This window comes from Sturnira hondurensis, unplaced genomic scaffold (assembly GCF_014824575.4).
Source record: "Sturnira hondurensis isolate 20B ecotype Veracruz unplaced genomic scaffold, ASM1482457v3 Scaffold0009719, whole genome shotgun sequence".
In the NCBI taxonomy this organism is placed as follows: domain Eukaryota; kingdom Metazoa; phylum Chordata; class Mammalia; order Chiroptera; family Phyllostomidae; genus Sturnira; species Sturnira hondurensis.
Genome location: NW_028082350.1, coordinates 14,311,638 through 14,337,827, shown reverse-complemented (window position 1 = coordinate 14,337,827; position 26,190 = coordinate 14,311,638). Strand labels below are relative to the sequence as shown.

Below are 26,190 nucleotides of genomic sequence, written 5' to 3'. Positions count from 1 at the left end.
TGGGTATCTCGCACATGTCGGCTAGCTCCCATGTGGTCGAATGTTCATTTTTCCCAATTAACATTTCGATTGGATCGCTGTCGACTCCCACTGGTCCACCCGATCGGGGAGCACCGTCCAGCGAGAAATCTCCAGCATGAAACTTCACAAACCACTTTGACACGTTCGATCAGTCACAGCACCTTTTCCACACACTGTACAAATCTGTTTTTGCATTTTGGTTGCATTTTGAAGTAATAAGGCATAATACACCGAAAATATTCCATCTTCAATATTAAAATGGCTGCACAAAAATTTACTAATTTCGGTAAGTTTTTTTAAATGCACACTGATATGACAGCTGTCACAAAACATTCTAACAAAACTGTTTTTGAATGAGGCTTAAGACAACTAAGCACTACTAGAGCCAGCGTACAGAAAAAACATAACGGACTTTTGGACCAATCCAGCAGAACGCGAAGGGGGGCTGTGGTGTTCCAAGACGTTAACGCCAGGAGTGTTACTGTCTCAGCCCAGGGGAGGAGAGAGATACCAAGGCAGCAGCTGCTCCAGTGACCTGCAGCCTGGAGGGTTGATCCCCTTTGCTTGCAAATAGAATGGATCTGCATCACATCCTTTGCAGACAGCAGGGGTGCTGGGGGTGTGCTGGGGGTGTGCTGCCAGTGAGCTGGGGGAGAGGGGAGAGGCCGTGGGCACTCCTTCGCAGGTGGCAGAGCCAGGTTCTGTGTGCAGTGCTGTATACAGAAGCCCCTCCATGCCGTGACGGAGCCACTGAGGCCCCGGATCAGCAGTGGGTCCGTGGGGTTTGGAGTGAGAGGGTCGGCTGGATGCCCCGGAGTGCTGACCCTGCCTGAGGCAGTGACAGAAAAGAGCCCCCGAGTCTGTGCTGAGAACAGCCTGCCCCTGCCTTGCTCCTTTCCCCCTGAGGCTGCAGAGGTGAGGCTTCTGTCCTCTGGAACAGCCCCTGGAGAACCGGCGACAGTGCAGGGAGAACGGGACGGGAGGAAGTTCTGACTTGGCAGAAGAATCCCCGAGAGCCCTTTTAGGTGGCTGTATTTGAGATCGTTTATAATTACTTGGTTTCTTAAAGCCATATTAAAAATACATTTTCAGAACCGTCCTTTATGGAAAGCTTTGGTGTATCTGTATCTACAGACAAATGGTACCCCAGGAATATATAGTAAATTATTCATAGTCAGACCCCCTGCAGTGGTCTCTTCTGTAAAATGGAGCGGACAGGAATAACTGAGAGCAAAGCTCCTGTATTATCTAAGTTTTTCAAACACTTACGGGTCTTTCATTTCGTGTTGAAGTCCCATGTACTTTACATTTTAATTCTTTAGTCATCAGAGGCTAACTCTGGAGGTTGCCGTATTAATCGTGTTCTAGACTCCGGGTTGTTTGGGGTCACTCACTGTGCACCGAGGGGTTGGGAAGTTCTACAGTTTTTCCCCTGGATACATCCTGACATTATCCAGGTAGAACTAGGAATTTGGGTCCTGAGTTTCCAGTTTTGCTCTGCTCACTGGGTCAAGTTTCAGGAAAAGTAGGGCGCATTCAAAAGAGTCCCTTGGCAACGCGATCCCAGGTTACAGGTGCTTCCTTGATCAGGGCGGTTATATAATTGGGCATCAATGTATCGAATCAAAGCCCTGACCAGCCCGGCGCTATCATCTTTCAGAAAGACTCCTAGCCCGTGAACTCTTCCTTCACTGCAGACCGGGCTCTCTCTTCCATTCTTCCGGCTTCTTTTCATTATTAATTTTCTCTCCTCAGAGAAAGTTCAGCTGTCGGTTCCACATTTATTTCAGCACAGTTCTTTTGTGTATTCTGCAGCACTGTATCCTATCGCAAACGCCTAAAAATAGTTTCTACCTCCAGACTTCAGGAATTTAAGTCAGGTGCTTTTACCACGAGAAGTCATTCTCAGAAATGTGCTGCCCCCCCCCCCGCCCCAATCTGGAAAATACCAACTTCCTTCAAGTCAGGACTCAAAACCCACTGAGTTAAAGGAACGGACAAGTTCCGTGGCTTCTGCCCTTTGAGGGCTTACTTGGTTTTCTTAGGACTTGAAAAATAATCTTATAACAATGAACAACCAGTTCTTTCTTTGGCCAGATACCACGGGTTTCTATAACTACTGGTTTAATCGATTCAGTTGCTCACAGGAGAACTCATAGCCAGGTGTGACTAAGAGAACAGCTTGAGGTTTTTCTTCTGAGACTTCGTGTTGAGGGTCTTGTGTATTTTCTGTTTCCCTTCTCTAGATCTGGGCAGTGGTTCAGAGTTCAGAAAACAGGGCTCCAGAGTTCACCACTGCTTGACAAGAGACCCTACAACAGCCCCTGATAGGACACGGTGAGATGGTGCAGTCACTAATGAAGGCCACACTGCCGCACGAGCGAGAGAGCGGGGCTGAGGCCATGGCTCCTTCACGCCCTGGAAGGGACAGGCCATGCCTTTCACTTTTCTCAGGCCCCAGATGCCTCACCAAGTGCACGGTTGTAGCGACATCTCTAAAGTCTGCTGCCAACATGGTGCCAGGAATTTGCAAACTCAAATGCTCACCCATGGTCTCTGTGAATTTTACCAACATTCTTGGAACTCACACCTTCAAATATGGGTGCATTCAAACGCGGGTAATTTTTTCTAAGCTGACACATTCATAGACGATGTAAAGGACCTAGTGTTTCATTCTAAGCCAGCAATGTCCTTCTTTGAAAGGGTCTGAGCTGCGTGTTAATGACTTTGTCTTCCTGTTTCTCTGCTTTGGGAAAATGGCTCTATTTGTGCATCCAGGTCAAGGAGCTAAAGGGTGTCTTCTCAGTTCTGCTCTGTAACAATCCTTCCAATAGTCCCTCCATCCTTTCGCTGCTCTGTTCCCCAGCAGCTGTCTGGACCAATGGTAGCCTGGCATTGCTTTGTGAACTTGGACATAGACAAAGCCTGTTATCTCATTGGTTGTAACACATTACTCCTTAGAGTCCTTCTGTCTCTGAAAGTTGGGTTGTGTTTCCAGGACTTTCTGCTTGTTCTGATGATAATGGCAATTTATCCAGTAGGTTGGCCAAGAAGTCCATTTTCTCTGTAAAATAAAGGGCACACTTTTCATTTTCACCAATAAATATTGATTTGGATATTTTGAGTATGTCGGCTATCTCCTGCTATTGGCTTCTAGTGGGGAGAGGCCAGGGGTGCTGCTGAACTTCTTCCGATGCACGAGACAGCCCCCACAGCGAGGATATTTTGGCCAAAATGTCAATAGTACCAAGAAACCTCACAAACCACTTTGACACATTTGATCAGTCACAGCACCTTCCCCACACCCTGTACAAACCCGTTTTTGCGTTTCAGTTGCATTTTTACTTTTCTCAAAGTAACAAAGCTAATACTCCAAAAATGTTGCTTATTTTCTTCCATCTTCAATATTAAAATGGCTACAAAAAATTCACCCATTTTGATAAGTTTTTTTTTAGTAAAAAGCAAAAGATTTATAGGCTCTGAAGTGAAACCAGAGTACTGAAGATAAATTTTTTAAATGCACACTGATAAGACAGCTGTCACAGTGAAATCTAACAAAATTGTTTCAAGTGAAGTTCAAGACAACCGAGCGCTGCTGGAGCCACTGTGCAGAGGGGAACCTAGAGGACTTTGGGGCCAGCCCAGCCCTTGCGTTGGGCCCAACAGGCAGCAAACGGCGTCACAGTAACTCAGGGTGTCAACAATTCACTCCCCAATTCGCCTTTTAAGCTAATTCAATCTACTCTCATTTCCTTTTAGTTATTAAATCACTGGTGTGTTTTGGATTTTTAAAATTCAAAGTCTGTCTCCCTTATGGCTTCTCGGAGCTGACATTTATAAATCTCTTAGAAAAATGTGGTTATTCGGGTGCTCAGAGTTTTTCATCTTGACCTACCTGCTGTGGCTTAAAAATCATATGGTTTTAAAATAATGCTTTGTTTCTCTTTCTAGGCATTCTGTTCGAATGACCTGTGTGATTTGTATGCTAAAATGTTTTCTCTACTTTTTCACTACAGCATCATCTTTTTTTCACCCCAAAATATTTCTTTCTTTTCTTCCTTGGTTCTACTCTTGACCCTTAAAATGTATTCTCATTTCCTGCTTTTACTTGTGTTTCTCACCAGTTTCTTACAGTGCTCAAAAATTTAAAACTCTTAGGTCCCGGGGTAGGGCTGGATCTAGATGAAGAGATTCCGTTCATTCTCTTGACCTTTCACACTGTTTCCTGCTTTCCGGGGAACTGGGTCCTTGCAGACACCGCTCCCCTGAAGTGAAGGACAGTGCCTGTAGTAGGCATTCATTCAATATTTGTTCAATGAATGACTCTATTTCATAATCCCATGAGCATTCGTGAACCAGGGGGTGTTAAGGCACCTAAAACCAAGAAGGGCCAGCTGGCTTTAGGGCTTTAGACCAGATTTTCCCAAAAGCCTTGTTAAAACACGATGGAGGGCTCCCTTCTCTTAATGCACCTGTGGAGTCTGGGTGGAGAGTGTACAGGAGAACCAAGCCCAGTTATTCACAGAATGTAGTGAGGTGTGCAAAGTTATAAATTCATTTCTTGAAACGGAAGCCTTGCTTTCTTAACACATGAAACAAAATCTTCCTAAGCTAGAACGCCTAGATACATATCTGTGCTGTGGTTTTTTATTTTTAATCTCCCCTGGGCTATACACATTAAAGAGACCTAATGAAAAATTTCTGAGTGAATGAATGTATGGATGAAAGGCGTGTCTCGCAGAAAGCGAAGGCATTGAACCTGAAAGGGAGAGGAGGCGAGACTGAGAACTGGAACCCGGGCTGCTCTGCCGCCTGCCTGTGTGATCCAAGGTCCTGTATCTAATTTCCCTGAGCGGACGTCCACTTTCTGCTCTACAAAACAAGAATGGATATGCTTGGGCCATCAGCCTCCATCGAGGGGCATTATAAAACAACACAAATCTGTGTTTACTGTGCCCCACGAGAGTCGTCTTCTTGAGGCCTGGGGAGAGGTATTGCTGTCAACCTCATTTCCACGGGCCGAGGAAGCTGGTTTGTTTGTCCCGTGCAGATAGACCGCATTGTTTACCTGATGCTGTTTTCCTTTTCGCATTGGTTTCTGGAAAACACGGAGCCAGATCATAGCCCACTTCCAGAAAAACGTGCAGTCTCGCCCCTGTACTTAAAGCATTCACGCTCTCCCCTGCCGACACCGTGGCCCCCCTTTTCACTGACCACACGACCTTACTGGTTCCGTCCTGGAGTTTGGGTATAGCTGTGTCATCTAGCTCAGACTGTTTTTGGAATAAGATGGTGAAAAGAAGGAAGAAAAGAAATAAAGGAGGGAGGGAGACAGGCAGGCAGGCAGACCAAAGGAAGGCAGGGAGGTGAAGAGAAGTCAGGAGGTCAGACCACAGGGACCTGCTGCTGAGGGTCACTGTGATGTGGGAGCGAGACCACCTGTGCTTATGCAGCTAAGGCCTCTCTATTTTCTGCTCTTGTGCACAGTAAATAGTGATAGAGTAAACTTTCACTGATAATACTATATATATTTCTATTGAATTTATCAGGGTGACATTGGTTCACAAAACCATAGCGGTCTCAAGGGTACAACTCAATAAAACATCACATGCATACTACATCCTGTTCCTACCCCCCCAAGTTCCTCTCCATCCCCATTTGCCCCGCTTTGCCCTTCTCCCCCCGCCCCCACCCCTTTTCTCTCGGCCATCACCATGCTGTTGGCCGTGTCTATGTGTTATGTATGTAAGTTTTTTGGCTAATTCTTTCACCTTCTTTCATCTGGTCCCCCCCTTCCCCCTCCCGTTTGACCGCTGCTCCACATATCCAGGCCTGTTTCTGTTTTGTTAGTTTATTTCGTTCATTAGATTCCACACATAACTGAGATCATATGGTGTTTGTCTTTCTTTAACTGGATTATTTCACTTAGCATAGAATCTCCAGGTCCACCCATGCTGTCACAAAGGATAAGATTTCCTTTTCCTTTTTTCTTTTTTTTACAGCTGAATAGTATCCCGTTGTGTAAATGAACCACAGCTTTTTAATCCACTCACCTACTGATGGGCCCCTGGGCTGCTTCCAGAGCTTGGCTGGTGTGAATAGAGCTGCTATGGATGTAGGAATAGACACGTTCTTTCCGATTAGTGTTTCGGGATTCTTGGGATATATTCCCAGAAGTGGGATCATAATATATTTTTAAAGGAATTTAAAAAATAACCAATGTACATAATTCCACAATTTTAAATTGTTCTCCGTGGAGCTCCCACCGGTGCACGAGGTGACAAAGACCTGGGGCAGTGGAGGGACTTTCAGGTGTTTTCAACCAAAGGCTCCCAGAATTGTTCGTTTGTTTGTTTGTTTGTTTACTCTGTTCACTTTTATTTACATGTAAAGTTTCTGCTGACCAAGGGTCGCATGGGGAAACAAAAGTTGGGAAGCGCCCGTATATGTAAGTCACAGGGTAGCAAGGTGGATGGGGATTTGCAAAGGTAAGCGCAACGCGTTTTCGGCTTGTGGGTTTGAGCCGTGAAACGGTCTCCTTTTCTGTGTGTGCGTCGGTCGCTACTGGGGTCAGTGCAGCATTGCGCTGTAGGATAACGTGAAACTATAGAAAAGGAACTCAGTTTCAAACAACATCCCAAAATGAAATTATAGAAACACCCCCTTCCCCGGCACCAGGCAACCTGGTAAGCCTCGGTGGGAGTCCTACTGGAAAGGTGCTGTGTGGACCAGCAAGGGGCATTTTCTTCCCTCTCGTAACCCATTTTCTGGTGCATTCTCTCTCCCCAGAAGGAGCAGTTATCCCCGGAAAAGGGAAGTGGCTCCAGCCAAACCAGCCTTTCTGAGAAGAAAGCACCTAAAAGTCCCTTAGATCCCCATCTATGAATTGCTAGGGGGTCAAATTTCCTTCCTCTTTCCTTATCTACTCATAGAACTTTGATCACTTCCGTGTGAGTTTTAAAATCTATTTGTTGGGTTGGCCGAACATACTACTTCTAAATGGGAACGTGACAATATGTCTAAAAGATGTCTGGGGAGAAGTTAAGTGTTGTTGGTGTATCTTGCTATGTAACCAGCTGCTCCAAAGTTTAGCGACTGAAAACAATCGTTTTAGCATCTCTCTTGCTCTCGGTGTAAGGAGCACAGCTGACCAGGGGTGTGGACACCTGGGGCCCGATGGGCAGAAACATCCGGAGAGGCCAGCCTGGGTGGCGGGTGGGTGCAACTGCCCACCTGCTGGGGGTGCAGCAGGCACTGGTACCTGCCCAGAGCACCCAGGGCTCCTTCCCTGGCTCTCCAGGTTGCTCTCACTGTGCGGCAGAGAGGAGGATGTGCCAAGAATGAGCATACTATACGAGACGATTCTCCAGCCTTCTAAAGGGTCACAGTGGTCCCAGGACCAGCCTGGATCAAAGGATCAGGGTGTGGGGGTCAGGGGGGGCAGTGAGCTCCACCCCCAATGAAGCAGTGGTGGTAGGTAGCAGGGAGAGGAGAGATTGGTGAGGGTTGGCTTTGGAGACCACCATGTGGAAGGGATAAAAAAAATCTATTGCTTACGTTGTTGAGAGATAGTTGCACGGCATGAGAGATGCAGAGGAATGCTTCTTCACTTAATAAATGGAAACTGGCACTTTAAGAATTACTGTCCATAACAGTCGTTCCTTATGTTCTTCTTCCCCCCCTGCAGATCTGTTGTTGCCTTAAAGCAATAAAAAATGGCCCGAGGATCAGTGTCCGACGAGGAAATGATGGAGCTCAGGGAGGCTTTTGCCAAAATTGGTGAGTAGACCTGGTACCTCAGGGGGTACAATTCTCTTTTCTATCGAGCATCTTCAGGACAGAGTCCAGGAGATGCTAAAATGGGCAAAAGAGCAGAAGTGACGGGCATCCAGTGGACCAGGCACCGGAGCTGGGAAACTTAGCCCAGAAATGTACCTTTCGGAAGACAAGCCCTTCTTTCTTATCGAAACACGGAGCAGGGGCCCTTTCTCACCTGTAGCTCTTCCCAGAAATGGCCCCTACGTCCCATCTTTTTACTGCATCCACTGTCTTTGGTTTTTTTAGGTTTTTTTCTGTGTTTTCTTTGTATTCCGTACTTTTTCGTACCCTTCATCCCTCAGCCTGTGGTTTATTTCCCCATCTGATTCTATGACGGTCCCTTCAGAGAGATTCTGTTGCCAGACCTCTCTTTTGAAGTTAGGCCTCTGGGGTGTTGAGAGGGATGTTAAGGACCATATCCAATAGTGACTGCCCTCTGGTGAGACTGACTCTGGTGGGGGGTCCGGCCGTGACCCCTGGATGATCGCTCCTGCTGCCTGCTCACCTCCCCTGCCCCCCCCAGCCTTCCTTCACCTCTCTTCCTGCTCTTAGTTGAATTGCTCCGAACCTACTACACCTTGTGTTCTGCCCCACAGATACCGACGGCAATGGGTACATCAGCTGCAATGAGCTGAACGACTTGTTCAAGGCCGCGTGCTTGCCGCTGCCTGGGTACCGAGTGAGAGAGATCGTAGAAAACCTGATGGCTGCGGGCGATCTGGACCGTGATGGAAAGATCAGCTTTGATGAGTTTATGAAGGTGAGGGTGGTGTAGTCTAGGAGGAATAGCGTTCGAACCTTAGAACTTCAGTTCAAAAGATGCCCCGAAACTCACTGCCACTCTCCCTGCACCAACGTGATGTACTCTTCTCCGTGGTTTTCTTGACCACAGAGCGGGTCTCTGAAGGTCCATGGTGTCTCTGCAGGTTTTTCACGGCCTGAAAAGCACGGATGTGGCCAAGACCTTTAGAAAAGCGATCAATAAGAAGGAAGGCATCTGTGCCATCGGCGGCACCTCAGAGCAGTCCAGTGCTGGTACCCAGCACTCCTACTCGGGTAAGCTGTCCCGATGGGCGTGGACCGAGGTGGCAGGGAGAGGGCTGGGGGCCGCGGGAGAGGCCCCGTGCAGAAAGGACCCATCTTCTGGGACTGCACATTCTGAACTCGGTATTCACACTGTGGGGGCAGGGGGCGCAGGGGAGGCTGTGAAGTTTATTGGCTACTCCCCGGCTTCCCACGCATAAGTGAGCCAGCGCTCCCAGCTCTGGGTGGGGCCCCATGCCAGCTGATCCTACCAGTGTTTAAAAAGTACATAGATGGCTGCGAAATTCCTCTGTAAAATCTTTTGGACAAAATAAGCTGCAAAGGCTTCTTCTAACTTCCAGCTTCATAAATTATTCTTGACACCTGCTGAGGGGTCTGAAAACTTATTTTTATTGATTTGTAAGAAAGTTTTGCATTTAGTCTGAAGATCCTGAAAGCAACCATCCAGCAGCCTTACTGGGCAACCTGTCATGGCCCAAACGGGGCAACACTCCAGCAACCCCCACACTGAGTTCTTCAAAGCATCAGTTGCTCTTCAAGAGAAGTGCATGGTTACGCCCCACCTAAGTCACTGCTAAGACAAAGTTCAGCCTCTTATTTTGAAATACAGACATCTTCACGGCTTTCTGCCTTGTAAATGGACATTGTGGAAGTTGAAGACCGTGATAAGCTATGGCTGTGTTTCTCAAAGCTTTGTGACTCAGGATTCTCCTGAGAGCCTCCAGCCAATTCCCTGGCACACATGCCGAGAAACACGGTGTTGGGCGTAACTCAAGGTCTTATTAAATTTCTAAAGTCCACCTCTGGCAGCTTGACTTCTAGGAAAGAAATAGTATATCACAAATTATTTCATTTCATAGCAATTTCACAATAATGAAACTCAGAGGTATTGCAAGGATTGTCTGCGATCATCCCACCTTTAAATCAGCAGGGCTAACAGCAGCATCCCAAGTTTTATTCTGTAAGAATTAGAGCACATTTATATTTAAATTATAAATAAATATAAAGAAAAATATTTTCATGATTTATCTATATTTACATGTGTAAAACATAGCTATACTTGCTTCTAAATAGAAATTACTTGCACACTTATATGCCTTCTAAACCTGCCTGCTGTATGTTTTCTGAGTTGGACGGAGCGGAGGCACTGCGCCCCAGTCCGCAGTCTCCTGAGATTCTCAGTGGTCAGTCAATGTGAGATGATCAGGGAATGGGGGAGAGAACCTGTCTCTCCGGGGCTGGAGAACCTAAGACCCACACACCCAGTTCTGCTGGTGTTGGTTCCCCCTCGCCCACCGGTCGTTTCTGCCACTGCCTTACAGAGGAGGAGAAATACGCCTTCGTGAACTGGATCAACAAAGCCCTGGAGAACGACCCCGACTGTCGCCACGTCATCCCCATGAACCCGAACACCAACGACCTCTTCAGCGCCGTGGGTGATGGCATCGTCCTTTGGTAAACGACACGTCCTTCTTGGCTGCCAGAGCTTTCCCTGGAAGGTTCCAGAATACCAACCATTAATTGTGTTGATCCCAGGCCAGCTTCCTTCAGTGGTCAGCTGGACCCGAAATGCTTTTCTGGACTTTTTACTTGGCAGGTCCAGGAGAGAAAAGTGATGCTGAGAGAAACTCATAGAAAGAAGTGGAAAACGACTCTTTTTGGGGTGGAGGAGAAGGGTGCCTGGGAGAGAGACACACACGAACAGGGAGCTCTAGTAACACAGGTCGAAAGCAATGACTTTTTGGGAGATGTCAGCCTTGCCGGAGTGTGGCGTCCGCACACGAGAGTGGGCAGGACGAACCACAGCAGCCTGGTGCCTGGAGAAATCCAGAAACTCAGCACAGGCCCTTCTGACGGGGAGTGGCGGGGGGCGCACACCGAGACACCACGGAGCACACCCACCAAGAGGAGAAGGTGTTCTCTTCTGTGGGAGGCGCAAAGCCCAGCGAGGTGTGCTCACGACGGTGCCTTTGACGACACCTCTGTCACCATAAAACCTACCATGGGGCCCATGAGGAGGCTTCCCTGAGGGGGGGCCGATCTCAGGTGAGCTCAGGAGTTGAAGTGAGGGGTAGGTAGGCAAGACTTTTTTTTAAAATTCTTATTCAAGTACAGTTCTCTGATTTATATTCCCAGCCCTGCCCCCCCCCACAGTGCTCCCCACCTCCCTCCCATTTCCGCCCTCCACCTTCATTATTGTTGTCCATGTGTCCTTTATATTTATTCATGTGAGTCCCTCCCCTTTTCCCCTATGATTCTCTCCCCTCTCCCCTCTCCCCACTGGACCCTGTCAGCCTGTTCCGTATTTGAGTGTCATTGGTCATATTTTGCTTGCTTGGTAGGCAAGACTTTAAGCCCTTTTGCTCTGCTCTGACCTGAGCAATTCTGCTTTGGGAATTTTATTTATTAGAGTTCATTTTTAAAAGGTTCAACCCCTAAAAAAAAAAATCAAACACTGAGCCGACAGCAGGAGCAAGGCCTGATCCCTTCGGGGGGCACCCAACCCGCCCCGTGGCCTTCCGTCAGTGTCCTTGTGGTTTGACCTCCCCAGACCCGCTGACCCCGGCTGGGGGCACCGCGTGAATGGCTTCGTGGATGGCAGGGAGCAGACTGACTCTTTCCCATCCACGCCCTTCTTATAACTTGCGGCGGTGGCGTCACCTTGTGTTTGCCTTTAAACCATTCCCTTCCTCATACTCTCCTCCTATCCAAACCCATTTAGGGGTCCTTTTCTGGTCCATCCCAGCCTCCAGTGATCTGCCCCCCAACTGAATTCTTAGAGCACATTCTGTTTGTGCTTTAAACTTTGGAGGCCACGAGAAGGTCCTGCTTTGGACTGAACGTACCTAACGTACCTTTAAATATCCACACAAGGTGTGTCTGTAATCGGACTGTTGGCGTTCTGCCCATCATCTCCCAGAGCTTCCAGTTCACTCCACTTTCATTCTTTTCAAATGATGATTTAGGAGTTTGTTTTGCCTATATTGCAGTAAAATGCCTTTTATTTAAATACATCTGTATACATGAGATAAAGTTATAGAAATATATCTTTTTCTACCACGAAAAAGGATAGTTGCTTAAAATCATTAGGGAAAAAATGTTCATACTGCTGTCTCTTCTCATTAAAAAAGAAGTCACAGTCAAGTTTAATATTCTTTGATTTTTGTTGTTGATTCTTCTATTTTTTTTCCAATTCCCTTTCTTTAAATAAGATGGAGGCGACCTAAGGGAATTTATTTTTATGCCCCATTGAAGGTTAAACCAATGGTAACTTGGGTAAAGCCAGCTCTTCATCAGTAATATCTGCTTGTGTTGGGTGTCTGACCAATGCATTAGATACTTGAGTGGGTGAAATTTCTGAAGTGCTGATGTAATAATGACTACAGGAAGATGTAACACATTTCACTATGCGATGGGTGGAAGGTGTGGAGTCTGGCCAGGTGTCAGAGAGAAGTGTAGGCGTTCCATAAGCTCAAAAGCGTGTGATAACCTTTTATATAGTGGGACAATTTTCATGGCTGAGAAAGTACTCGTGGAGAATTCACTCTGGCTAAGGAATTCCCTAATACGCCGAGGAAACCAGGATGATTTCAGGGAAGTGAATGGAGTGAGGGTCCTTATTTCCTGCCTTAATGTCAGTATGAGTTTAGGAACATTAACCTTTCCCACAGATAGTTTGAATCTCATCGAAATCGCATAACTGGTTTTGTATCTCAACACCGGGTAGCACCGATGATGTTGCCAGTCTCGTTTGTGTATGACATTGTTGGAATTTAAATTCAGCGTTGCTGGGCCCTGTGGTTCAGAAGTCTTGCTTCCTTTAAGTTTATTGTTTCTCTTCCAGTAAAATGATCAACCTGTCAGTGCCCGACACAATCGACGAAAGAACAATCAACAAAAAGAAACTCACCCCTTTCACCATTCAGGTATGTCTCCCTCTGTTGCTGGGCTGGCCAAAAAAGCTCGTTTGGCTTTTTCCATTTAATGGCTCTAGTATTGCTTGGTGGTCTTTAACTTCACTCAAAACAATTTCGTTGGACTGCATTGTGACGGCTGTCATATCAGAATGCATTTTTTAAAAACTTATCAAAGTGGGTGAATTTTTGTGCAGCAATTGTAACATTGAAGATGGAAGAAAATATGCCACATTTTGGAGTATGTGCTTTATTACTTCAAGAAAGGTAAAAGGCACAACTGAAATGCAAAAAAAAAAAAAAATGTGGCGTGTGGAGAAGCTGCTGTGACGGATCAAGTGTGTCAGAGGTGGTTTGCGAAGTTTGTTGTTCCTGTTGACGTTGTGGCCAAATAAATGCCTTGCTGTGGGGCTGTCTCATGCATGGAAGATGCTGAGCAGCACCTTGGCCTCTCCCCACTGGAAGCCAATAGTGGGAGATAAGTGACGTACTCCAAATAGCCAAATCAATACAGGTATTGGTGAAAATGAAACATGAGTCTTCTACTTTACAGAAAAAACCAAACTGCCTTTTTGGCCAACCCAAACACTGAGTTTTTATGCCCCAGAACTGCGGAGTCTGACTTGTTCAGAGGCTCAAGACGTTATTCTTTGGGCTGGTGACTCATGACCAGTCCTGACAGGCGGGGAGGGAGGGACACGCTCTGTGTGTATTCTTTTATGGATGTAACGGGTGGGGTGGGGGCAGGGGGTGGGCTGCTAGCAGCTGGGGGATTCTTTCTTTGTTTTGGCCACTAATGAATATGAATTCATTCATGTTGGTAATGTTTTAACTTAAACTTTCCCTAACAATTTATCTTTGAGCTGAAGCCAGATACACAGCATTCTGGCTACAAAGATGGGCCTTTCTAAGAAGTGGGAGGGTGAAAAACAGGAAGTCCCGATAGCCGTCACAGAGCTGTTGGCTATGGCCACAGAGAGATAAATACGACTTGTTCTTATGCCTCAGTGTGTTGATTAACTGGAATAATAATGAGTAGTTAGCAAGTTGTCTTTCTCTGTTAAGGTCCAGTCTTTAAGCATGATTGTAATTCTCTTGCTCACAAGCCACGTCTCATTTCTCAAGTTGTGACCCAATATTTCACCTCCTGTTTGGATTTGAGCAACCCTGCATGCTTTTAAAGTGAGATCCTCGTTAACCAAAGAGAACAATGCTGATGAAATGTACGCAAAGGCCCTTGCTGTTGAATGTACTCAGAATCCTGGCCACAGCAAGAACTGGTGTTTTTCACTCACCTGGGACAGAAACACCGCTCTTCTGCTCATAGTTACCCTCCCAGTGAATTCACGGGTGGCCAGTGTTTCACTTTGTTAATTTGTCACAAAACCAATTTCTCTGCCTCTCTGACTCTGATACATCCCCTCATGGGACCCAAGAATATAGTGTACAGACTCCAGACTGAAAATTTCACTGACCCTATTCCAACTGCATGTGAGTTACATTATATACGTTGTTGTTAGGGATGAAAACATATAATCTGTCCACACGTGTGCCTGTGAGTATGCACACATGGGGATGTGTTTGTGTGTGTGCACTCGAGGTCCCCGGGTATTACGGATACTCAGCCGATTGTCCTAGTAAGAACCATGCTCTCTTTTCTATGAATTTGATTTGTACCTTTTTCTTACCCTTAATGCCCAATCTGAAAGTGACCTTGACAGTCAACAGCTGTGTTACTAACAACAGTGACAAGGCAATGAGGGTATGTTCTCCCCTCGAAGGTGCGTCCTTGGTGTCTGGCTTATGGAGACATTGCTCTTGCAGGCTCCATCCCGTGGCAAGACAGGAAAATACCTGACTCACGTGTCTCACCCTGACCGGGCTGGGCCCTCAACTCAGGGTCCTCGCTGGGTGGCCTCGGCACTGCAGAAGCCTGGTGTGTGAGCTCCTGGACTAACTTTTCCAGTCACCACCCGCCGCTTTTTCTCGATGTTAAAATCTAGTGAAGACGGTGCCTCTAGACCTTGTGAGCTCTCCAGAAGCAACCCATTGTCGCCGCTGCCAGTCGGTGATCAGCATTTGGCATTTGCAAAGTCACAAACAAAACCCGCATGCTTTTTCTCCTTCAGGAGAACTTGAACCTGGCTCTGAACTCGGCCTCTGCCATCGGGTGCCACGTGGTCAACATTGGGGCTGAGGACTTGAAGGAGGGGAAGCCTTACCTGGTTCTGGGACTTCTGTGGCAGGTCATCAAGATTGGGCTGTTTGCCGACATCGAACTCAGCAGAAATGAAGGTACGAGCAAAGCTTCAAATGTTATTAATGGCGTGGCTTCTTATTACTACGTGTATCGGGGGCCGTAGGAGGTGACGTAGGGAATAGAGACGCTTAGAACGCTCAGTGTTTGAAAATGAGAGTCATGGCGAATTCATTGTGGCAGATTCTATCCACACTGACCAGATTTGTTAAACAATGAAACAAAAGATTTTTAGGACTACAGACTAATAATAATGCATGTTTCCGAACTGTAGCTCAGGCTAGCTGTCTGGGACTCCAACTTCAACAGCTTGTCTGGGCTAATTTTGCCTTTAGACACTTTATGACAAAGTAAGTCTACTTTCAACTTACGTTTTATGAAACAGTTCACAGCCATATACTACAGAGATAGCAACAGAGTAGGAGACAACTGGTCTAGTTCTCACCAAAATGATAGAAAATTGCATTTAGCGCTTCAAAGTTCTCGAACTAGATATGTGTCTGTGCATCTTACTTGCTCTGAGCATCCTGTCTGCAGGGAGACGATTACAGCCCTGTGCTTCAGACAGAAGTTACAGACCCGTTCACATAAAATACAACTTTACTTTCTTATTTTGGGGTACAGATCCTATCGGTATGAAATCTGAAGCCAAACTCTAGTCTTGATTTTATGTATAAATGTAAAGTATATATATATAATTTTATAATACACTTTTGAAGTCCAAGTCACAATAAGCAGCGGAGAACCCTGGGGCAATATAAAACCAATATATTAAGCATAACATGCAGAGAAAAAAAAGAACAGAGGAGTCCGAACCCACGAGAAAAACTATTGATTTGCAAATAATGACCTCAGCTATATTTAAACCTTCTAACGGAGCAAGAAATATTTATTCACCTGGGAAATGTAGAGGAAAGACTTGATTATACTTTCTGAGCTGCTATAATTATGCAGGTAAGCACTTGAAATCTAAAACACCTATGGGAACAGACGATAGGACATTGTCATTAACGCAAAATTGATCTCTTAAAAGCAAAAAGGTTGTCCTCTCAGACCCAGTGCGGCATTCTGAGCCAACAGTCTGGTCTATCTCCTTCGCTCTGCCGCCGTATTCTTAGGCGTAGTCTTGAGATTCATTGGTGCTTTTCTTTACCATCTGAAAAATAAGGACAATGCATAAGCTCACAGTACCTGACACCTTCCTTTAGGGGATAGTAGTAATAAAGTGTTCGCTCCCTGGGAAAAGCCGTAAGTACTGAGAGCCCAGGGAGATGGCCCTGTGATCCTGGGCTTCCCAGCAGAGCTCAACACAGCCACCACTGGTCCCCCAGAGCTCCCTGTGCTGATTCTCCTCCCGCGTCTGTGCTTCCTCAGCCCTGATTGCCCTTCTGCGAGAAGGGGAGGGTCTGGAGGATTTGATGGCCCTCTCCCCCGAGGAGCTCCTGCTGCGATGGGCTAACTACCACCTGGAAACCGCGGGCTGCGGCAAAATCACCAACTTCAGTACCGACATCAAGGTAGGAGGGGGGCAGCTGGAAGAGGACTGACCGCAGCGGCGGAGCGAACGTGGGCCTCTGTCGAGAAATGACGAGGGCGGAGGCCCTGCCGCCCCAGGCTTCCTGCGGTCAGTTAGGGGGTGGCTGGCGCCCTTTTGGAAGGCTGGCTGTTTCCAAGTCCATGGCGGGGCCACGCACAGGTCTGCCTGCAGTCCTAGCTGCTGCACAGAGCAATGGGAGAAGGGTCTTCCTCGGAGTTCCGGTATTTGGAAGTAGAGGGGTGAGGAAGGCGAGAGATAAGACGGCTGGTCGAGTGTGTGCAGGACTGTGAAGCCTCCTGATTTTGTAACGAGACTGTCAGGTCGAGGTTCCTCTAAAAACATTAAATGACCCCTGGCCAGTGGCTCCGTTGATTGGAGCAGCATCCCACACACCGAAATGTTTTTGGTTCAATTCCCAGTCAGGGCACATTCCTGAGTCGCAGGTTCGATCCCCAGTCAGGGCCCATGCGGGAGGCAACCGATAGCTCTCTCTCTCTCTCTTTCTGGCTCCCTTCCTCTCTTTCTAAAATCAATAATAACTTCTTAAAAACATATCCTCAAGTGAGGATTTAAAGGAATAATAATAATGAAATAAATTAAAGAAGGATTCTTCCGCTTACATTAACACCAACACACATAGTGTGTACTGCATGCCAGGCACAGTTCTCACTGCTTCATACATGTATTGACTCACTGGTCCTCACAACAGGCCTCTGGGGTAAGGATTGTTATTTTCCCATTTCACAGATAAAGAGACAGAGGCAAAGCGAACGTAAGCTCACATAGCTGGGGAGAGGGTCAGGATTTAAGTCCCGCCGTCAGCCTCCATGGTTCACGGCCCTGACTGCCACACTCGGCTGCCTCTCTAAAAATAGACAAGTCAGGTACTCCTTGAAAGGCTTTCTTGTATATGGCCCAGAGTGATGTTTAAAAGATAACGGCCCTGGAAACCGTCTGCAGTGAGAAATCACCCCAGAGCGTGCAGAAGACGCCATCAGACCGACAACACAGAGAGGCAGACGGGGCACGGCATGCACTGGGGCTTTCCGTTTTGTGAAAAGGTCCAAGTCAAGGTGAAGGCGAGTAGCTGCTGACGCAGATGACAGATGGACCAGGGCAGACAGAGTGTAAGGAGCCATGAGGAATGGCGGGAGGCAGTCCCAAGGGGCCCATGGTGTGAGATGCTGGGGGCAGCAGGCAAAAAACACTTCAGTCTTCACTTTCTCAAAACTTAAAAGCCATGTCCTCCAAACACAGTCAAAGGGAAGGGCACACAGCTCACCAGGAGTCACCCCAGGCTTCAATTCCTGAGGGACAGCTTTCTCCTGCTGTGAGCTCCTGGTTTTTAGAACTGGGAGTCTGTTGGGCATGGTACCTGTTAAGACAGAGGCTTCAAGGATGTAAAGTCCCCCGTTCCTTAGGACCTAAGCTAATAATGCCAAATGCATTTTTTTTTACTATGCCACTTTTCGTGGGTTATTCACAGCCCCACCAACAAAACTGAGATTTAGCCAAAATGGGATTTGACCCTCCCCAACCAAACTGGGGTTGAGCCGAACTGGGATTCTGGCCCCACAAACCAGACTGGGGTTGAACAGCAGCCAGAAAGCATCATCTTTCTTTGTGCTCAGCAGTTCAGCTCTGCCATTGTTTCAGCCAAAATTTTCCAGCTTTTCAGCCAGAATTAGGCTGTGTGATCTAAGCCATAAATTTACCTGACTGCCTGTCACTGAGAGGCTGTGCTCTCTTTGGACCGCTTTGGACTTGGGAGGTGTCAGTGTGAGGGACGAACTGGCCAACCAAGCACTTGCTTAGTGGATGTGCCTGTTCTCAGGGAGCAGCTGCGTCCCAGCTGAGGTCCGCACTGTGACATGGGTCCGAGCAATAAGAGACTCTGAAATGCCCTGAAATGACACCAAGTCAGCAAAGGCGGGGGAAAGGTCCTTGCTGGTGTGAGTGAGAAAGGTTTCTTAGGGTCAGATGAAATGAGGGGACACTTAGCAAGGCCAAACAGAAGTGACACCAGTCAGGGCCTAACACCTGCATAGAACTTTCCCTGGCTCAGAATAGCTGCAGTGAAAACGAAGATCGGGGGGAAAGCAGGAAGGCAAGAGATGATGCTCGGTTCCCCAGGGGCCACATCAGGGGCTGGCAGGTTCTGACATCACAGGTGGGGAGCAGGCCTCTGCTCGCCTCTCCCTGATTTGAAAACACAGAAAAATACAACAGTACAACAGCTCATTTTTCAGCCTTTAATAGACATGAAAATTGCCTTCAATAGTTTAAAGAAATTACCTGAACATCTTCATCTTTTGATTGAATGAGAATACATTTATCCTTTTAAGGATGCAATTCTGAGAATCTTTTGGTCAATAAGCATATTTCCAGAATCTAAGAAAACATGAGAATTCAATATCCATATAAAATTTGTTATAACTAAACCATGTTTTCTAGTTTCTAGATAAACATTAAATGAACTTGTCATTTTAATAACTCTCCTTTTATATAAAGGCTGCTTGTTTCAAATACTTTTGCTTTGCTCATGATCTATTTAAATGTATTTTTCAACACTGCTTTAAACTTCTGCTTCCTTTTTCTGTCGCTGTTTAAAAATTCAACTTCAGCTGACTCTGCCGCAATATAAGGGTGTATATATTTTCCCATGTACAATTTAACACATGCTAATAAATATTTCCCCCTAAGAACAAAAGAATAGTATTTGCATCTTCGGAGTGCCCCTTCAATTGTTATACTGATTGTAAAAAGCAAGGCAGATACAACATGTAAACAGACAAATAGAAAATTCAAATCAGTAAGCGTTTCCAGCTTTGTTCATTAAGTTGCATTCTTGAATGGTAGTCAAATAAGAAATGAAAAATATTTGCTCCGGGGAAGTTATTGGGCTGAGCCTGTAATTTGAAATTGTGATTGTTTGATTTCTCACAGGACTCAAAAGCCTATTACCACCTGCTGGGACAGGTGGCCCCCAAAGGAGATGAAGAGGGCATTCCTGCCGTCGTTATCGACATGTCCGGACTCAGGGTAAGGCCAAGTTCTGAGCCAGGTCTGCAGGGCGCGGTGCCGCCTGGGCATGGGCGGCTCCATCGGCCCATGCAGCCCTGACTTGGGCATTCTGTGGGTTAGCCTCTCGGCTCACAGCTCTGTTAAAACTGCCAAAGACTGTTCACAGCTTTAGTTAGTAATTGTGGGGAGTTTAACCTGGAAATAACACCAGTCACATGCCATGTACCATGCGAGGCCGTTCTGTGCATTTTGCCTCGTTTAATAGGCTCTACAGCACCAAGAAATATGATGATTTCCATGTTTAGGTGCCTGAGTATTATTTCTGGGAACAGATGGGATATTTATACAAATAAATAAGCTCTCACTTTAGTAATGAAAAAACTGAGACTGAAGGTTAGTTAATATGTCCAAGATGATATGTCAGATTATTGGAAGTGATTTGATCCCAGAACTATTACTTCTTTCTCTAGCAATAGTTCAGTCTACTCAACTGAACTATTCCATAGTTGGATAGCCAGCCTTTCATCTGAAATGGTCTGTCCAGAGATGAGAGGCTTCGATCACTGAACTTCTGAGATTCCTTTTACTTGTGACTGATTTTGGTTCAGGAGAATATGAGTAATAATATGCTTACTTGAGGTTCAGCACTATGGGTTTTGGTAAGATACCCATTTCTTCTGTCATCCATGTCTGCTTTGTGCCTGGAGAGCCTTGACCCGGCCTTGACCCCGCCTTGACCCTGCCTTTTCTCTGCAGGAGAAGGATGACCTCCAGAGAGCAGAATGCATGCTGCAGCAGGCAGAGAGGCTAGGCTGCCGGCAGTTTGTCACGGCCACAGATGTCGTCCGAGGGAACCCCAAGTTGAACTTGGCCTTCATTGCCAACCTGTTTAACAGATATCCTGCCCTGCACAAACCGGAGAACCAGGACATAGACTGGGGAGCTCTTGAAGGTGCGTGGAAGCCAGTTGATGAAAAGTTTAGAAACACATTCATAATCCTAGGCAACAACATTTCCTCCTAAGCAAACGTAAACCCTTCACATGCCAGGGAAGCTTTGCAAAAAGGTCATCAATTCTCTCATACTTAATAGAGAGAGTAAAATAGACTAATCAAGTCCATTAGAGTCAAGCCAAAATAATCAAATATTATTCTATCACATTCATAATATACAGGCTTGATCCATTACCAGAACTGTTTGAGGAAAGACATGAATTTGATTATCAGATGAAATAAATCCTAACTTCCCCAAATCTAACATATATTCTCATTGGACTGAGTGTTAAGTCCTAGAGACAAGAAACTGCAGCCACTAGGCATCTTCCAATGATATTTGTTCTAGGAGGTGCTCACTGAGTCTCTTTGGTTTGGCTTGGTTTCTTTGATTTGGTTGTGGGCGGCACACAACCATATTTTGAGGCAGAATCCCCGACAATTATATTTTGGGAGTCAATGCCCTAAGACTGAGCGAAAAAGCTTATAGCTTTAGTCAGTTTCTAATAGGTAAAACCACCAGAGATGTTTACTTTTTTTCCCCCATCATGAATTAGTCTCAATATGGAAGCAGGGAAATCAAAACAAAATTAATATTAAATGACTATCACCAAAGAAAGGAAGTAGGAAGTCCAGATTTAAAGTGTCAATGGACCCTCTTTCTGCAATGTGTCAGCCTGGCCAGAAATGCAAACTGAATTCAGATTCCAGCACTGTGGCATTTATGCCATGTGACAAATCGTGGTCAGGGGTCCATGCACATGTGACAAGCCCTCTGACCCCCATTTCCATCTGCCTCTAGCACATCCCCCGTGGGTCCTTCCCTGTCACTCAAAGTTCAGCATATACAGAGCAGAAAGGATCACATGTCCCCCCTGCTGTCTTTCTGCTGTACCCCCATGCCACCCTCTCTTCTCTAGAAAGTCCCCATTTGCATTCCTCACACCACTTTTTACTGCAGTCACCGAAACCCTGGGTTCCACTTTGATGCCTTCCTCTTCCTCACCCCTAAATGCCTTGAAGCAGCAAATACGAGTAATTCTTCCCTCGAAATCACTGTTTGGTCGTTAGTTTTTGTTTCTGCTCTTCTGGACTCATTAACTCACACACCAACTACATCAGCCGGTCTTAGGGGCCTGTTCCTCCATTTGTCGCGCACTGTGCCTTCCGCGGGTTTCATTCAAATGCGTGCTGCCTTCCAGAAGCCCGCACACCTCTGCCAGGTGCATCGCCATACTGCTCCCATTGTACCTCTGCCTTGTGCTAGCATTTATTATAGTTACATTAAAAAGCCCCATAGTGCCCTGGCTGGTGTAGCTCAGTGGACTGAGCATGGGCTGTGAACCAAAGGGTCACCAGTTTGATTCCCAGTCAGGGCACATGCCTGGGTTGCAGGCCAGTTCCCAGTGGGGGCCATGTGAGAGGCAACCACACACTGATGTTTCTCTCCCTCTCTTTCTCCCTCCCTTGCCCTCTAAATAAATAAATAAATAAAATCTTTTTTAAAAAGTAAAAAAAAAACCCCATAGTGACTGACGTCTGATATTTCAACTCAGACCTCTGCTCCACTCAGAGAGCCCTCCTTCTGGTTCCAGCCACTGGACAGATAGACTTATCTCCATGCACTGAGCTGCACAGGTTCCCCCCCAAATCCGTGCCCAATGGTTTTAATGAGACCTTACCTACTGGTCTCTTTGCATTCCTGTTTACTCCGTCTCCTACTCCCACCCCTTACTGCACCCCCAAATCTCTCCCCTTTCCCCTTTGCTATCCAGATTTTACTAGTCCTAGAAGGTGAAGCTCAAATTCCCTTCCCTCCAAATTTAGCCCACACTGGTATTCTCTCCCCTGTCTCCCAACTGGAAAAGCAAATGTGTCCACGTCATCCATCAGCCCTCTCGCTTGCATGCCCTCTCTGTTTGATGCCTCAAGGCCGTGTTTTTCCAGGAAGAATGGAGGCCCTGGAGGGCCAGTTCTGAAGTTTCCCCACATGGATCTTATACACGATGCCACAGAAATACCTGTTAAATTGAAATGGAAAAAAGTAACCCAGAAGAGCAACCCTCATCTGTGTCCACTAGGGTCCATTTCATTCATTTTTAAAATTCGACTTCGGTCTCCATTACAGCCTCTCTAGTTGGGGTTTCATAAGACACATTTTCTGGGGGCCTGCTGGATAACCAGTCTGAATTCATTCAGGTGAGACAAGAGAGGAGCGGACATTCAGGAACTGGATGAACTCCTTGGGTGTTAACCCTCGCGTCAATCACTTGTACAGGTAAGAGTATTTGGGGACTCATTCTTCATGCGAAACACCGAGACCATGAAAGGTCCCTGAGATTTCAGGTACCGCTATGGGGTACAGTTCTTTTCACAAAATGTGTGCACCTTTCGGAGAAGTGGGGGACTTGCCACAGTGACCCACAGGTGTCAGATGTTCAGGAGGAGAGAAACTCACTTTCATACGCCAGCATTGCTGTGTGTTTGGTATATGACCTTGACCCAGGGGAAGGACCAATGTCCTGCGTGTTGCTTGCCCAGCATCTGCTCACGCGCAGGTGAAACAATAAACGTTACATGTGCGATTGCCCCCTATGCCATTTGTCCGAGCCAATTCCCCCACCAGAGGCAACATGCCGTAGCTGAAGGGACACGGGGGACGTCCTGGGGAAGACCTCGAGGGGGTTTCCTCAGTGCCCGAGTCAGTGCCCTCTTTACCTCAAAAGACAGAGTGGCTGGCACCAACTTCACCACGTCGTCAACATCCCTTGAGCTAATATACAAGGGAGCCCCTGGCTCACATGGGCCCTTGCAGAAGGTTAGCTGCCTGAGAGTTCTCCTGTGTTTGTCTTTCACTCAGTGACTTGTCGGACGCCCTGGTCATCTTCCAGCTGTACGAGAAGATTAAAGTCCCTGTGGACTGGAACAGAGTGAACAAACCTCCGTACCCCAAGCTGGGGGGCAACATGAAGAAGGTACGCAGAGCTGGCCCAGCAGCACAGGCCTGCAAGAGCACCCTGGGGGCACTTTACCAGGAGGCCAGACTTGGATAAGGCGTGTTTATCTAGGGCTTAAGTTAGAGTAGAGCAGTCAGGAGCCTAGCTAGTTTCACGGAAGCGACTCCATTATTTCTGTGGATTATCATTCCGGTGGGATGTGTTTAAACATCACAATGTAGAAGTTCTAACTAAGAGCGTTAGAGCAGGCCCGGTTTCTCTCCCCCCGTCCCACCCTGTCAAGATGCTCATTCGGATTTTCCAAAGACCGGAGCTCTGTGCTGACAGGCGGACTTGGACAGACGGTTTGTTCCACGTCAACGCAGTGGGAACACGTGCGTGGGAACAGCATTTCCCACCGTGGCTCGTCTCTGTGACTCCTCACGATCCAAGTGTAGCCACAGGAGTACCTGTCCTGCGTGTCAGACCAGGTGTGCATGCAGGATAGAGAATCCAGGCTTCCCGTGCGGATCCCTATGAATTCAGCTACTGCAGGGATGCCATGGGCAGGTGACTGGGCCTGGCTCCCTGTTCTGGTCACGCGATATGGCCACAAAGATGTCCATAATCCTAGAATCGCAGAACCAGACGAAGCTTGAAAGATCATCTATTCTGACCACGTTTATTTCTTATTGTCTTTGTTATCTTATTTTATCTGATATTTATCACCGTAGAGATGATGACATTAGGTTGTTGTCCTTTCTCCTCGTTAACAGCTTGAGAACTGTAACTACGCGGTGGAATTGGGGAAGAATCAAGCCAAGTTCTCGCTGGTTGGCATCGCTGGGCAGGATCTCAACGAAGGCAACCACACGCTGACATTGGCCTTGGTTTGGCAGCTGATGAGAAGGTAGAGGCTTTTTATCGAGTGTATTATCAACCTAGGGAAGTACTACAGAGTGTTGAGAGCTGTAATTTAATCTAGGAAAGCTATATTTTTACCTACACTTAAAACCAAGAGAGTCTTTTGAAAAAATGTCCCCATTATCTTTTTCCCTTTCAGTTCTGTCCATTCTGTTTTAGGTTTTGGAAACTCTTTTTATTAGGATCCTAAATATTTCAGACTGTGTGGTCTTCTTAATTGAGCCTCCTGCTCACTGGGGAGTGACGCTCTTCGTGTCTGCTAAGGCGCTCTTCTCTGAAATCTACTTTTAGTGACGTCGATGTAGCCACCCTGGCTTCCTGCTGATCAGTGTCAGCGTGGCAAATCTCCCCATCCTTCTAACTTGACTTGCATTAATAACAGTCTATTATCTTTAAAAGGGATTTTCAAAATAATGAGGAAATAGGCGGCACTGACCTACACATTTTCCATTTCTGGAACTTTTCTTTCTGTGGCATAGGTCCGGACTTCTTCTTGATATCATTCCCCTCCTACTTGAAATATTTCGAATAGTGCGGAGAAATAATTCCAGCATCTGCGTGACTGAAAAAGCCTGCATTCCATTTTTATTTTTGAAAGAGATGTTCTCTGCGTATGGAGTTCTAGGTTAACAGTTTTTCTCAAAGGTAGTGTCTGCCATCTCATGGCCACCTACATTGTATCCAGTGGAAAAAATATGTTGTTATTTTTATCTTTCTTCCTCTGTATGTAAAATATGTCTTTTTTGTTGTTAGGCTTTTTATTTTAAAGATTTTCTCTTTATCAGTGGTTTCAAGCAAATCGGTTATAATGTCCTTTTGTGTTTCTTATCCTTGGAATTTGTCATGAATCTCTGGGTTCATAGTTTTCACCAAGTTTAGAACAACTTTGGCCTTTATTTTGTCAAATTTGTCTCCTGCGCTTCACCCCTGTTTCGGGGGGGAGACAGCAGGTGTATGGAGACTTGCTCATCTGAAGTCGCCCCAGAGTTCACTGAAGCTGTGTTCATTTTTCTCCTCTGTTTCATATTTTTCTGTGTTGCACACCGGGCAATTTCCATTGCTTGGTATTCAAATTTGCTACTCTACTCCATAATGTCTAGTCCTCTGCTGACTTCCTTCAGTGTGCATGTTTGCCCCAGACATTATAGTTTCCACGTATAAAAATTCTTTGTGGCTTTTCCCCTCCCCTCTTGAACAACAGACTATAATTACAATAACTGTTATTTCTAGGTCCGTTTCTATTCACTGATTTTTATCTGTATGCATCACATTTTCCTGCTTCTTGTCATGCCTCCTGGTTTTATTAGTGTATGGGAGACATTATGAGTTTTACCTTGATGTGGGCCGGATATTTCTGTTGTCCTTTAAATATTCTTTTTTTTTAGATTTTTTTTTAAGATTTTATTTATTTATCTTTAGAGGGGAAGGGAAGGAGAGAAGGACAGAAATATCAATGTATGGTTGCCTCTCATGAGTCCCCTGCTGGGAACTGGCCTGCAACCCAGGCATGTGCCCTGACTAGGAATCGAACCGAGATTGTGTTGTTCGCAGGCCCATGCTCAGTCCACTGAGCTACACCAGCCAGGGCCCTTTAAATATTCTTGCATTTAACCCCAGATGCACATGGTTACTTCAATGTAGGCAGTCCTTTTGAGGGCTACTTAAAGGCTTAATCAGCCTTGAGGCAACTTTGTATCTCAATATTGAGACCATCTGGACCAGT

The 26,190-nt window shown here is 46.3% G+C and overlaps 1 protein-coding gene across 3 annotated transcripts in view; it reads left to right on the top strand.

The window, feature by feature from the left end:
• Nucleotides 1-26,190, top strand: part of LCP1 (lymphocyte cytosolic protein 1) — a 66,214-nt gene that overhangs the window by 30,536 nt on the left and 9,488 nt on the right. For all 3 annotated transcript variants that reach the window (XM_037057619.1, XM_037057621.1, XM_037057620.1), the window contains 12 exons: nucleotides 7,709-7,800; nucleotides 8,436-8,599; nucleotides 8,766-8,895; nucleotides 10,206-10,338; nucleotides 12,728-12,809; nucleotides 14,927-15,092; nucleotides 16,429-16,571; nucleotides 19,538-19,633; nucleotides 20,372-20,567; nucleotides 22,807-22,885; nucleotides 23,468-23,582; nucleotides 24,320-24,453. In XM_037057619.1, coding sequence (XP_036913514.1) covers nucleotides 7,737-7,800; nucleotides 8,436-8,599; nucleotides 8,766-8,895; nucleotides 10,206-10,338; nucleotides 12,728-12,809; nucleotides 14,927-15,092; nucleotides 16,429-16,571; nucleotides 19,538-19,633; nucleotides 20,372-20,567; nucleotides 22,807-22,885; nucleotides 23,468-23,582; nucleotides 24,320-24,453 — 1,502 coding nt within the window. In that variant the 5' untranslated portion in view covers nucleotides 7,709-7,736. The remainder of the gene's footprint in view (nucleotides 1-7,708; nucleotides 7,801-8,435; nucleotides 8,600-8,765; nucleotides 8,896-10,205; nucleotides 10,339-12,727; nucleotides 12,810-14,926; nucleotides 15,093-16,428; nucleotides 16,572-19,537; nucleotides 19,634-20,371; nucleotides 20,568-22,806; nucleotides 22,886-23,467; nucleotides 23,583-24,319; nucleotides 24,454-26,190) is intronic.